We start from the raw sequence: 15,142 nt of genomic DNA, 5'->3' as shown, positions 1-15,142 counted from the left end.
AGTACGTATCATTGATAATTAGGCTACATATTACATATTTAAATTTTTCTAGGGAATACTGTAAAATCTGAATATTAATTTGCCGAGCATAATGGTTCATTTGATTCAATTCCACGAATACTTGCATATAGTAACGTGTCATTCTAATTTATATATTTTTCTTTTTTAATTTTCCCTTTAAAGGAATAATGGCACAATGTGTAATGTAAAGGTTATAGCTAGATTGCAGTTACATTGACTATGACTTGGAAATTAATTAACAAAATTTATATCTCTGCTAGACTTACCGAGCGAGGTGTCTCATGCGTTCTGCATGGGACTCGCACTCGGGAGGTCCGTGGTTCGATTCCCGGACTGACCAAGCTGACTGTGGTCTTTCCGTGATTCTATAGAGCTATTTAGGCAATTTTCTGATTGGAATTTTCATTGGCACAGTCCATTTTTCTTCCCCTCCCGTGTAGAAAAATAATTTAGATTTCGTATCATTCGTCTTCTTAATCTCATTCCATAGACATATTCAGGTCAAGACGTATTTCTTCGTCAGCTTACGGGGTGGGAGAGGCGTCCTCTCCGTAATTGTTCCTGGATTCCGCCTTCCGCAATACCTCTGCCAGGATTCATTCCTTAAGAGCACTTCCAAGGGCGCTTCGACACCTTGAAAGGGCCACTGGAATGGATCCTATGCTACTTGGTCACTTGGGTGGTATGAACTTAGGGCGGAGGGGATAGGGGGTCACCATTGGATGAGCGAGCGAGGGATCATATGCGGCCGGTGGGCTGGTACACCTCATCCTCATTCATCTCATAAATTAGAAGTGCATAATAGGCCTCAGTATGGCCGACGTGCAAAGGGTCGACCCTAACCCGTCCCCTAACCTATATGTCTACTTGGGAAGATGTTCTAGTGATTAAAGGGTTATTTCATTTCAGCTATCTCTCACACTTTTTCAGATATATAATATATAGTACAGTATGTTACTTTATTAAAATGTATACAGTTAAAAGCTTTAGCTTACCTGTATTGTGACGGGACGTCCAGAATGGAACCAATCGACGACGCGCGGCGGTCTAGACCCAACCAAATAAGGAGACGACGATACCACGCATGTGAAGGTCACTGTGCTGCCCTGGCGCACGTACTGCTCCGACGGACCCACGATGCTCGCTGCGTTGCAAACAAATGAACACACTGTATAATACGAGCATTTCATAATTAATATCAATCCACATGTTTTTGTAGTTTAGATGTCGTTTTGGATTATCTATACAGTTATCGTGATAGCTGTTTGGAGGAAGGTTCGCGCGTATAAATCCGGCTAAATCCGATAGATTTTAAATGGCCATAATATCATAATTATGGCTTCCTTTGGAAGAGAAATGAAGTTGGAAGGATTGTGTCGTATATTTGCGGCACCTAGAATGAAGCAATTCCGACATGAAATGTAATAATAACAGATGTCTTAATTGAAAGCTACGATTGTTCCACAAACAAATAACATATCATCGGAAGAACTATAAATATGATCATTATAGACATATTCACGTCAACACAGTGGATATAGCACACTTAGTGAAATTTCAAAAGTTTTATTGAACACATACCCTAATGACATAATGGAAGATGTACACTTAGCGGGAAAAAGAATGGGTCGACTCTTGGCCGATAGAAATGCTAAGTTCTATCGCGCGGTTCACTCGTGCAAACGTAACCCACTGCAAGGCATTGCTGTGGTGTCTCTTCATTGAAAGTCGTCCGTCTATGATGTAATAAACCTTACGAGCAGTGTGTGGCCCAGTGGTAAGAAGTCTGACATCCGTGCCGGAGGTTGTGAGTCCGCCTCCTGGTAGGGTAATTTTTTTTTTTTTTAACTTTTACTTAATTTATTAGTTTAAATGTGAAATGGCATTTGTTAACAAACTTCGTTATCCCTGTCTTGTAAAAATATTATTGCCCATCACCTGTGGGCTATTAATAGGTGAGACCTGGTCTGTATAAACAAAAATACTTGTTTCACATCCTAAAAAACAGACGCATATCAAACACAAATAAATAATTAAATTAACAAAAACAAACAATTGATAATATATTAACAAAACAAGGCTGTGGTGGGGACTAGCATCTCGTCCACAAACCACCTACGTCAACATCTTCCTTATTCTGAGCGGCATGGAGTCCACAAGATTATGGAACAGGTCTAAATTCTTGCCATCTTCTCCCTTGCATCTAGAACTCTGTCCCACAATTCCTCAGGTGTTCGAACGGGTGGTTGTTCTGCCCAATTAGAGCGTAGGATCCTTTTGACTGCAGCCCACAAATTTTGAAACGGATTCATATCTGGTGAATTTGGAGGCCAGTCGACTGGGTCGACATCACGCCTCCTCGTAAACCATCTTTGAATCCGGTTGGCGGTGTGTATCGGATGATTATCCTGCTGGAAGAAAAGTGTTCCTTCTGGATATCGTTTTCGGGCGGAAGGGATCATTACATTTGCCAAAATGTGTTCGTAGACTTCTGCCGTAAACAGACAGTGGATGCGTTCCATAAGTCCTGCCCCATCGTATGACATCCACCCCCAACACGCGACCCTCACGCGAAGCGTATCGGTGGTCATTCATACAATAAACTAGAGCATACTATCATTGCTATTGGAGACAATTACCTCGTCGGAGAAAATGACATTTCTCCAATCGAAGTCCTGTCGGAGAGTAGCATACACAGAATGTTACTGGAGACAAATACCTGATCGGAGAAAATGACATTTCTCCAATCTAAGTCCTGTCGGCGAGTAGCATACGCAGAATAACCTATGCGAACTAAGGCAATGAGTTATTGTTTCTGTGCCATCTTCAAGCGTAATGACGAGACAGAACGTTATATTAACAGATAGCAGTATTGCTTGAAAGAGAAAGGGAGGTTTATTATTATTAGAGTTTGGGCATATTCTAAGAGATATCGCCACATAATTATAGCTTTGCGAGACACATATGATGGCAAATTTGTAATAAAAAAAGTAAGATTGGGGTAGATTCGAACCTTGAGTTACTACTACTAACTTATTCAATATACCAATGCCGTAACAACTTACGCTACTGCAACTGTTTATATCAGTTCGGCATAATACATGGTTTTCCTCTTCATATTCGCTCCGTTCGATTTTTTATTTATCAATTTTATTATTATTATTTCACTCTTCAAGGGCCCTGATGTATCTAGAATCAACCCGACATTCGATTTTATTACATATTTTAGCCTCTTAAACAAAATACAACGAATTTAAATGATTTAATTATGTGTTACCTAGTGAACTACGGCGTTGACGAGACGAGCATGCGCAATGTATGTCTCTGGAACTTAGAAATTGTCGGCCGGCCCATTCTTTTTGCCGCTAAGTGTACATATAAGTGACGTGCCTAATTTCAAGTATGCTGCAACTGTGTCAGCCAAGGTGGATCGCAGTTTTTCCATGTGTAGGCCCAAGTTTTTTTATTCCATGTAACAGGAAAATGGAAAATGGAAAATTTGAAAATGATACTCACTATGTACAATAAAATATCACACAAGAATTATAAGGTTTATGTTTGTAAATATTTAATGTGTAATACTGTAATATTTTCGATGTCGAGAAAGTATAGCCAGGCCTATGTACCTCTGTCTCTTTTTTTAAGGGCATTAGTCAACTAATGTAAATTTTGGAAAACCAACAAAAAACTATGTTAAGAGGTTTAAAAGACAACTGTATTTTTCTGACTGTTAATAATGTACCTATGTGATATTTCGAGCTTTTACTATATTAATAATTCATTTTATAAGAATTTCCTTAGTTTTACACGTTGATATCTAGTGACATGTCCTTTAAGAAAAAAAAATCAACAAATGGATTCAATTATTTAGTTCGAAATAAAATTTATATGATATATGTAGGCCAATATATTACTTTAAACTATGCAATACATTAATTTGTTCTCAAATAATTTTGTAATAAGTTGCGTGTAATTTTCTATGACTAAACTGTACTTCTACTTTGTCAATGCTGTAGCACGGTTCCAATTCACTAAACCTTGGGCTATACTCGTATATAGGCCTACTACGTTTCACGATTACCTTATAGTGCTCCAAATCCCTTGCCCTGATCATTACGTTTTAATTTAAGATAGACTATATTGCCACGTACTCACCCATATGGAATTCTATATTCATGGACTTTATAATTCCATTAATGAAAGATAGTTTTCGATTATTTGGTTCAGGGCGCATGCATTCTTTAACAAATAACTTATATTCATGTGATTTAAATAAATTTCCTTGCATTAGTGACTTTAGAAGCACCTTTACCTTATCGTTTAAATCGGTTGCAAAACTCTAGGGGACAATCGTTGGTCCAGTACTATTTTTGTGCATCAAACTTATTGTCTTCCTGTGTAGTAGTGCTGTGTAGTTGACTTTTTTTAATGTGTTTAATTTAAGAAAACATAATGGATCTCTAAGCTTACTAGTAAATAATTATTTACAGAATTAGATGACTCAAAACAGTAAACAAAAAATCGTTACGTAGTCATTCAAACACTGAACAGGCGAAATTACTTCACACAAGTACAATGATAATGAATGAAAGTCGTATATACACCAGGAGATAGTTAATCTTAATAAAGATTTGCTTTACTCACTCAAGAATTCAATACAACTTGATTATACAACTTTTAACACTACAGTACATCACTCATCACACTAACATACGAAAATAAAAACACACCCAAGATTACAACCTCATTCAAGAGTGGGCTTGTCCTATCCTCTATTATTAATCTATATTATCCATACCATTCTGAGGCCTAGATATATTTTAAGGGGAGAGATTGGTGGAATGTATTTTTCTTCCCTAATGGATGTATAATTTTCATTTCTTTTTAACATCATTACCGAACAATTCAAATTATAGATTAATTTCTAAAAAAGGTGAGGCAAAATTTAAAAAAGCACCAAGATACAGTAATTCAATCGAAGGGATTTAATTCCGTCATTTTCAAGGATAAATAAAATATGTCTATGATATTTTACTCCACGCTCTTTAAGATTTCTGCAGCACGATTTCAATACTAGCATTTACAATTTGAGGAATGAATTTTACATCTACCTTTATAGAAATGTGAGGGCATATTTTTCAAATACAACAAAATAAGAAATTTCTGTTACACAGAAAAAATTTCTTTTCGCCGAAAAGAAAGTGTATACCAAATAGCATGCGTGTGTCACTAATAATATAGGGCCTACTTATACAGTAACTTTCTGTATGGAATAAAGCAAGAAATGAAAGTTAAGAGAAATTGAAATAAAAGTTTAGTGTCATTTAAAAATCTCTCTACACCAGAGCATTAATATTGGCGCATGAAATTTTACTTAATATATTTTTCACTTATAAAAGAGTAGGCTATTTTAATACTAGAACGACCGGAGGGAGGTTTTTGTTCCATTCTGAAATTTAAACACGTCACCCTCTTCTAATTATTTTCGAGGGAAGGTGGGGGTTTCTGACTTTTAATATTTCTTGGTGTAGTCCATTTTGAAAAAAAAAAACTTGTACCTCTCGAACGCATAGTTTCTGAAAATATGTTAGAGATACCTATAACGACCGACGGGATATTTTTGTTCCACATAGAATTTAAGCGCTATATATTGGTCGTTACACATTACTAGCGGTCGTCAGTTTTGTCGATTACGCATAGAAAGAATACACCGTGTCCCGCTTAGAGGGATCGGGAAATAAATGCTCACCATTTAAAATCAGATGAAGATATTGTTGTGATTTACATCTGACAAGATAGAGAAACTGTCCAAGTTTGTGTACCAATGGTTTAAAAACAGTTAAATGTTCATACACATGCGCACTAACGTTTATCGTGGTAACAAGCCTGGCGCCATTCAGTAGAACATTCTGTCATTGGACCATTCTTCTTCATCGAGGCAACAGTCACAGGGAATGTGTATCTGGACATGTGCAGAACATTTGTTGTTGGTAGACTCCTCCCAGAATCGGTTTTTCAGCAACATGGGGCTCCACCCCATTATTATGGAGCAGTGCGTGGCTTCTTGAATGCAAACTTTCCCAATAGGTTGATCGGAAGAGGAGAACCATTGTCTGGCCACCTAGGTCAACCGACTTGACGCCCATTGACCTTCCTCTGGGACTTTGTGACAAGTGTTTTGTACCAACGTGATACAGTTGACACTTTGGAAAAACTGAGACAACACCTGCGCTAATCACCCCACAAATGTTATGGAATACTTGGCAGAAGGCTGAGTACATTTTATGTCTTCAGGGTAGCGCGAGGCGCACTCATCGAGTTGCACTAACCATTCTCCGAAACTCGGAGAGTTTGTACATCAAGTTGTACAAAAAGTTATGTTATAAAACCATTATTTATACTTTAAATTAGCACTTATTTCTCGATCCCTCTAAGCGGGACACGGTGTATCATTGATGAGTCATATGGAAAGAATATGACCGTAGCATAGCAAAGCGTGTCGTGGAGCTTTGTTGAGAGACAGTTGGGGGCGAAGGAGTCGTTTTGGCTCGTCGAGATTGTCTTGTAACAATCGGTTTAGAGTAAAAATCAAGCTTTTACAATGAGCTTCAGCAGAAGACGTCGCGGCCTTATAACAAAGAAGCAAATTCACTGTCGGCAAAGAGGTTCAGGCTCCTGACGGGACAAAGTGGGAGTAGTCTCTACTAATGTTGTAACAGATTGAAGGTGCAGACAGCAGAATGTTTTTCGGGATAGTACTGGTCCTTCTTCATAAGCAAAAAGGGGTGTTATCACTTTACTTGTCTCCAGTGCTTAGAAGGCCTCGCTGCGTTTATGGATATTCTGCATGTAAGCAGTGCCACTGAATTCAAAGAAATAGAAGTGAATCTTCTCTGGTCAGATAAATGGGGTATCAAAAATGCTATCGGTTCAAAGATATCATGAAGTTTTTGAGACTTGATTGAGGTCAACTAGCTCGGAACGATTGAAAGAAGATATTATATAGGTATTACTTGACCAAGGCCAGTGGAGTCCTGCAGTCCGAAGCCGTGGCGCTACTGGTCCTCCGTTCGTAATACCGCAACGCAATAGTTCACATTACGCCCGCGGCTACACTCGCCTTGGTCGAGTAATACCTGCAAGGACTATACTCACATATGTATATCTGTGTGAAAAATAATGTAATTTAGGCTAAGATTTGTCATTTATATCATATTTTTCAGTATGTATTTACTTATCTGTAGTAAGTTTCAACAGGTTACGTAAACCTTTGACTTGACTGTATTGATTGAAGTAATCAAGAAGTCATATTTCTTCAAGACGTATACCAAAATATACACCAATTACCTACATAAGATATTATGTACGAGATTTATGTGGAAAGTTCCCTTTTATGCAATTTTATATGCTAATATATCTAAACAGCAACTTTCTGAGACGACTGTACTTGATGTTTAAAATTACAAAAATGTTATTTGATGATCCTATAGTCTCTTCCATGCAGAAAACCCATTTCTTACATAAAAATAACAGTTTCCGGACCAAGATACGTCTGATTACGGACAGGCTGTCGTGTTGCAAAGTCTGGTTTTCCTAGTGTTAAAGGGGGGGAAAAAAAAACTTCAAACATGTATCAGATATTTCCACTCCTACACTAACTATAGCAGATGGATCGGATATCATACATACGAAATACGTAGGAATTACGAACTTTCAGAATCTGCACTTGAATTCGATGTAGCTCATGTGATTTTAAAGTTACAGCGAATTTAAGTACAAATTAACTAATAAAGTCGCCGTTGTTACCACGCCATACAGACGTTACGTCACATTGCATTAAAACATAGCCTAATCTAACATATGAAATGCATAACAGAAACAATGTAAATAGTAAACATATTGCATACATTGTACGAATACATGCATATTACAGAAAACGGGTGAAAGAAGACATAATTATGGCTACAAGTTCTCAGCGTAGGTTGCTTATACCGCGATTCGTCTTGTTAGTGTGCCGGTAGTCTACAACATAACACGCACACAAGTAGATACCGGAACCAATCTCAGCGCTTGGCGACCGTTGCACGACCGTTTTAATGCTTGAGTGACGGAGTGGAGTGAGGGAAGGGGGCTGCGACCAGGTAGTGTTCTAATATCAAACATTGCCTTCCACTGGGGCGGACCAACATTTAACATTATCTGTTAACTCACTACCAACGTTTTCAGTTCAGTCAATTCTGATAAAGTGCGTTTAACGAATAGGGAAGGTTGCCTGGCCGGGTTTTTAAACCAGTAGCAGGTCAGTTAGCCGGAGGGCGATAGGACTACACAACGTTTCAAAAGAAACTTCATACTCCTGGTAGAAGACTCTTGTATCTATGTATCATAATCATAGAGTTAGGAGGAATATTAGGCCAAAGCTTCTCCTGAAACCATTTTAAACGGTCGCTCTCTATTTATTCGTAATAAACTAATAATCCTAAGTGGAACGTGATCCATTTTTTTACAAACTCCTGTTCATTACCGGCATGGAGTACTATATTCTGGAATATTTACCAATCGGCGCACACGGAACTGGGTTGTCGTCACTAATTGTCCATAGTTTACCTTTTATCATGTTCATATTTACTTATCCATGTTTCCTTTGGTTAATCTTATTTCTTTGTTTGCACAAAGAAACTTTTCACGCAACGCAACTGTATCCTGACGCTATAGCAGATATTTTGCGCCTTATTATACTTCTTATAGCGGAACCCAATGTTTTTCAATATCCGCCAGAGAGATGATCGAGACACAGGGAAACGCAACTTTTATTTGTTAATATATAACTCAAGCTTGGAATGTAACCTTCTCCACACAAACTTTAAATAGCCTATTCCTTCCCAATACATCGCTGTCTAAATATTCTATTTCATTTTCAGCACAACCCCGCGGCATTTTTTTCTTTGGATTTTCAATTCTCCTGTTTGTTTCTCCTTAAGAGTTCTCCGTTACACTAATTCCAGTCGCTTTAATATCTTTTACACTTAGTGACGGATATCATAGGTTTACCGCATCTTGCATCGTCATATTCTTTCCGAAAATACTCGTGAACTCAGCATGTAAGCTCTTTATTTTTGGAACAACTTCCACTAATTAAATAAGACACTACACTTAAGCATAAGATAAAACTTACACTTACTGTAAGATTGTCATTTTTGACAAGTTCACAAGACCAATTCACACAAACTGCGCGAGATAGCAAACTGGTTATGACTGTAGCATCTGTACGCAATAGGAACTACAGAAATATCATAGACTTTTGAGCGTATTCCGAATCTCACCGGTGAGCAATCCGATGGCATCACGGTGTTCCGAATTCCACCGATGACATCATTGATGCTCCACCGGTGTCGCACCGGTGCCATCAACTTGCAGAGGTGGTGGCAGTCTCCATCACCCGCAATCAGTGAATCTGATTGGTTCTTATATAGGGCGGGAATTAGCAGACGAATGACATCGTGCACTGTTGTGTCATGGCGGTGTGTTCTGCTTTGGTTCTGCTGTATTGTTTGTAATGAGCACAACGTAAAAATAATATGTTAATGGCTTATGAGCGAACATATCAACTTACCAGTTATTATTATCGGTTCAAGAAATAAATTGTTTATGCTACCTTTCCTTTGAACGAGATGGCAGTACGAAAATTTCGCAAAATTTTGCTAGCGTTGCACAGACAACAACTTATACAGTCGCCATGACAGCCATCGAACCTTCCAGCAGTTTTGTTCCTTATTTCGCTGCAACGTGACGTCACTGATACCACCGGACCGGTGAGATTCGGAATACACTGTTTATTTCAACCTTCCCTATACCTGCATCAGAAACAGAACGTGCAGGTTTTCCAGGAATAGGCCTATAGTCAAGACGCCTCTAATGCTATTGAGGTCAACCCTCTCTACCAGTGAAACTCAATATAGTGCGAGTACGGAGCTGTAACGTATGCCAAGCACATAGACTGGTTCCGGTATTCTTAGCTTTCAAAAATAAATTGCAAGTTCAAGTTGGTCTCTGAGTAAATGATTGAACAAAGTCCAAGTACGTCAATATATCTAACTTGTGGACTTCATGAATGTACGAGTTTACAGCAAGCCGTTGGAACAAATCTTCTGAAGCATCTGGGATGGATAAGAATTCAAAACTTTCTGTGACGTGTATTTACAAAAATGTTGATATATTTAATATAAATAAATATATATATAGTTTTTATTCATATCACATGAATTTCACTTCAGCACAAATATTACATTCTCTCCCAATCAAAAGACTTTTTCACATACCATCATTGGGAACTGCGGTTCTCCTGTATTTAATGAATTCTTTTCTTCATCCGTATTACGAAATTCCATAAAATAAATAGGCTTACGTTAAGTTTCCTGTTTCTTAAAGTTTTTTTGTTTATAATTTATGCACACATTAGAATATTAGATTTATCTAATGTTCAGCTCCAAACTGATTAAGTTACTACTTTTTTGCATAGTTTCCCAGACGGTTTACAGATCTGTGATTATCGAATCGTGGCACAGGTTCCAAGATTGCCTCTCTGTAGAATTCCAGCCTTTTAATGTTTCAATCAATCTTGGATAGCATCCTCTACAGTTGCATCATCCATAAATCGTCAGCCGTATTTCTCAAGAAGCGCGTTTCTGTCGTCTCCACTTTCCTTTATTGTACCTTTGTCAGCACCAAGCATTCAGCACATTAGATCAAAACAAAATTAACAAAACCAATTTACTTTTGAAGATATTACATTTAATGTCATAAATATGTTGATTTCAAACGTAACTGTGCAATTATTTAGGATGTACATAAAGTATATTTTTCCGAAAATCGATAAACTTTTAATGCCTAAAGCTTTGATTTTTCTGAACCGACGCATGCGCCTCGCACAAATCCGGACTACACGAGAGATAGTGAGTGGCTTCTATAGCTGCGAGGTGCGTAGATCTCGCATCTCGAAGTTATAGAAACCACTCACTATCTCTCGTGTAGTCCGAATTTGTGCGAGGCGGGCTTCGCACCTCGCACGTCGCATGCGTCGGTTCAGAGAAATCAAGGCTTTACGCTGCATTAGTTATACCAAAATACGCAGTGGTATACTGTAATTATGTTACAAAAATAGGCTCTGTGAAAGTAGCCTATGAATATTAAAAGCTTAAATTCGAAAACCTTCATTTGCACTGATTCCTGTGAAATAATTATTACGAAAGTCACTGGCTTAGCTCGGTCGGTTAAGGCGCTTGCCTACCGATCTGGAGTTGTGCTCGGGTGCGTGTTCGATTCCCGATTGGGCTGATTACCTGGTTGGGTTTTTCCGAGGTTTTCACCAACCGTAAGGCAAATGTCAGGTAATCTATGGCGAATCCTCGGTCTCATCTCGCCAAATATCACCTCACTATCACCAATTCCATCGTCGTTAAATAACCAAGTAAAAAAAATAATTATGAAAATAAATCTGTGAGTTGTTAAAAGTGTCTCACTTTACTCCTATATTTCCGATGGCAATATGTAGGTGATTTCCGTTTCCTCGATCCTTTTAAATCAAATAAATACTTCGAGTCTTGTGTTATCGAAGTTGGCCTATTTGTCCCAGTCAATTTAATGAAAACAGGTATTTACTATAGACCAAATTTCCAAGTACTGTTACACTTACGAGAAAATAGGTACAAAATTATGTTGTAACAATGATTAGGCTATAAGTCTTCTGTTAAAGATATTTTAAATAAAAATATGTTAATTGCTTAAATTTGAACGAATGTTACATTTTATGTGACAATATGTGTTCCTTGTTCTATACTGTCATTAGCTATATGTTATTAATTAGGAAATAGGTAAAAAACAAACTATTTCAATGGAAATATACTGATTTGTTGCGTGCCATAAAATACATGCAGTGATTAGAGCTGTATAAAACATCACACAACCCTCCATAAGATTAAGAGTATCCTCTTGATGACTGAGAAGAATTCTTTGTGGTAACGACTTACGGCCCTTCTCATTTATCACAGTCGATCTTTCGCGCGATACGCATAACACCCACGCCCTACACGCAACTTCTTGGTGGGTGTTGAATTATAAACAACTTTCTGTTGTTTTGTTGGGTTTATGCCTTTTGTGGTTTCTTTCCCTTAATTGGATGGGACCTGAAGCATTACGTGGTTGGGGAGAGAAAGAAAATTACTAGAGTCTGTAAAGACGCTGGCAAACACAATGAATATTAAAATATAGCGCTACAGCTAAAGTAAAAGTTTGGTATTCTTAAGCAAATCGAGACATATTTACCGTGGTCTAGGGCTTAAGTCGATCAATGGAAAGTAAACTTTTGAGGTCGTATATTTCTCATCATTCTTCTATTCGATCACGCCACCTCTTACACTCCGCTCTCTCTCTCTCTCCTTCTCTCTCCCTCATCTTCCTTACTTCAAAGTTGCGCCGATTCAAACATAAACTTGGTCGTATTCAAATAAGTTGGAGAACGAAGCGAGACTGTATAACTTATAAGCTTTTTAACTCGCCCACGTCTCTTATTACACAAACAAAAGGAGACAGATTCTCCATGTGGGAATAAACGTGCATCTATTTCCTCCCAAATCACAGGAAAGCTTTCATAAAATAAAATCACCTTGCAGGCCAATGTTTTTACACAACAATAAACTTCTTAAACAATAACATTCTTAACCAGAGCATCATCATAGTTATCATCATCTTTCTCATACCTCAATTCGTACTCTTTTTCTTTTTGTTATTCTCCACCATCATCATTTTGCGTTCTTCATTAGAATGACTGGAATGTTTTGTTTTTTCTTTGAGATGCTGCAACTTCTTTCAAATTTGTACATATGTATTTGTAAGTTTTCAAGTGAAGGCAAGTGTTTTTCAATCTTCTGTTTGTTTTCGTCAGAAATGTCTGTATTCGACTTACAAGGAGATATAAATTGTAAAATGTTAATATGAATGGTTTACTTCGCTATCACTCGTAGTACTATGGAAACAGAAGTGTAAGATGAACTTCGTGCCTCGTGGTTTTCCACGTAGTCCATCTCACTCCATTCTCTATTATTTAATATGCCTCTTGTTATTCACACGGTACTCTTCCTCATGTGATAGCTATTAGATTACGGTCATATTGGCTTTTCCCACACAAAATTCTCAACGGAACAGTGAAAACTGGAGTGAGGAAAATGGGAAAAAGGTTCGGAGATCATATAATTCTTCCTTATAACCTCGTAAACTCTTGCAAGGAATCTTGTTCCTGTATCTTTTGACTGTTTCTCCTCCAATTATTCTGCTTCTCTCATTGCTATTGGCACACGGTTTGTCTAGCTCCATTATGACATCGGTATATTGTATTAGTGAACACACGACGCCGGACAGAATGGAGACGACGTGTTTCAAGTACAGGCAGCCGAAGCGAATTTGACACACGCCTAAGCATACACGTTCCGTGTTGTGTATACGATTACTGTGTATTATAAAATCAAGACAATACAATTAGTCTATTGTATATAAGGGTTAATATCGGAAAGGTCTAAAATGCTGGTGACGTTGAGAAATCATACTTGAATTCTCATAAATGTGGTAAAACTTAAGTCTGAAAATATATTTTTGTTTTATATTAATTAGAGTTTTGCATTACAGTTATAGAATGCCGAAAACGTATATGGCATACAATTTTTCTTTCCCTATATTTAACTGTTACATTAATTTATTTATCACATCTATTCCGTATCTTACTTTTCTTGCATGTTGTTCGCCTGGTTTCGGTTCCTGCTGCAATAAACAACAACATTCATTTTCAAAGTTTCAAATGAAAATGATCATCGACCTTGTATGCGGAAAAACTGCATTCAACATCGGCTGAAATCAAGGGCGCATATGTAAAACATTTCACATCATCCATTTCTATATCAAGTTTATGAAAATCGCACTTGCCATCTGACAAAACTCTTGCAATTTTGCATAATGTATTGAAACCACAGTCTTTTTATATTACTGTGTTCACTTTTTTGCTTAGACTATATCATAAGCCATATGCGTTTTCGGCATTCCAAACTGTAATGCAAAACTCTAAATATTAAAAGAAGAAACATCTTTTTAGACTTATGTTTTACCACATTTGTGACAATTTAAGTATGGTTTCCATCCTCAACATTTTAAGTCTTTCCGATGTTAACCCTTATATAGAATGATTGTATTTTCCTGATTTTATAATACGCTATAATCGGTTACAAAACACGGAACGTGCTTGCTTAGGCGTGTGTCAAATTCGCTTCCGCTACCTGTACTTGAAACATGTCGACTACATTCTGTCCGGCGTCGTATGTTCACCTTCATACTAATACAAATATACCGATGTTAAGGCCCTACTAATTACTCTACTTCTATAGGTTATACTTATTCGGCATGTGGTAATATGTATTTAATCCTTAAATAGGCCTACATTCTCACCTAACCTAATAATTACATTCCAAGAATAAATACGTTTTGCGCAAGCAAATTGAATTACATATTTTTCTATTCTAAAGTATTTAAGGAGACCAAATAAGAATAAGATTAACAAAAAAAAAAATAAAAGATGGGGGAGTGTAAATCTAGCTATAAAGAATTGATGACATATAATTATGATATCCAAGCTTGCGGACCACTTGTCCACTCCGAGGTTACACAGTCCCCAACAGACAATTAGAATGCATTGTGAATGGTTCGCAGTATCATAGGTGAACGTAGGAAATATATTTATGAAAAAGATAACAGCTCGATAAGTACAGCGGTTGCTCACCGAAAATGATTTTAATATTCGCAAGTGTGATATCCCTGAAGTAATTTCAATTCCAATAACTTCAGTTAGAGAAATCTAAGAATTCCGTTATGACATTGAAAAATACAAATCTCATACATTGGTGGTACTGTTGCATACATAACAGCTACAGAACACCTTCGCCTCTGCGTAATATAGCTTTAAAATAATTATTATAATATTTTTTACTATTCCATCTCAAATACTTGCAAAAATACATTAATGAATTGCTCCAACAGCGGTAGATTATGCTGTTCACATTCGTGAAATATTTCATCGGATTCA

General features: G+C 37.3%; 1 protein-coding gene across 8 annotated transcripts in view; it reads right to left on the bottom strand.

The window, feature by feature from the left end:
* LOC138698100 (uncharacterized) overlaps positions 1–15,142 on the bottom strand; it is a 960,595-nt gene that overhangs the window by 105,185 nt on the left and 840,268 nt on the right. For all 8 annotated transcript variants that reach the window (XM_069823820.1, XM_069823825.1, XM_069823823.1 and 5 more), the window contains one exon: positions 1,017–1,165. In XM_069823820.1, coding sequence (XP_069679921.1) covers positions 1,017–1,165 — 149 coding nt within the window. The remainder of the gene's footprint in view (positions 1–1,016; positions 1,166–15,142) is intronic.

This window comes from Periplaneta americana, chromosome 4, assembly GCF_040183065.1.
Source record: "Periplaneta americana isolate PAMFEO1 chromosome 4, P.americana_PAMFEO1_priV1, whole genome shotgun sequence".
In the NCBI taxonomy this organism is placed as follows: domain Eukaryota; kingdom Metazoa; phylum Arthropoda; class Insecta; order Blattodea; family Blattidae; genus Periplaneta; species Periplaneta americana.
This window is presented reverse-complemented; position numbering and strand designations above follow the sequence as displayed.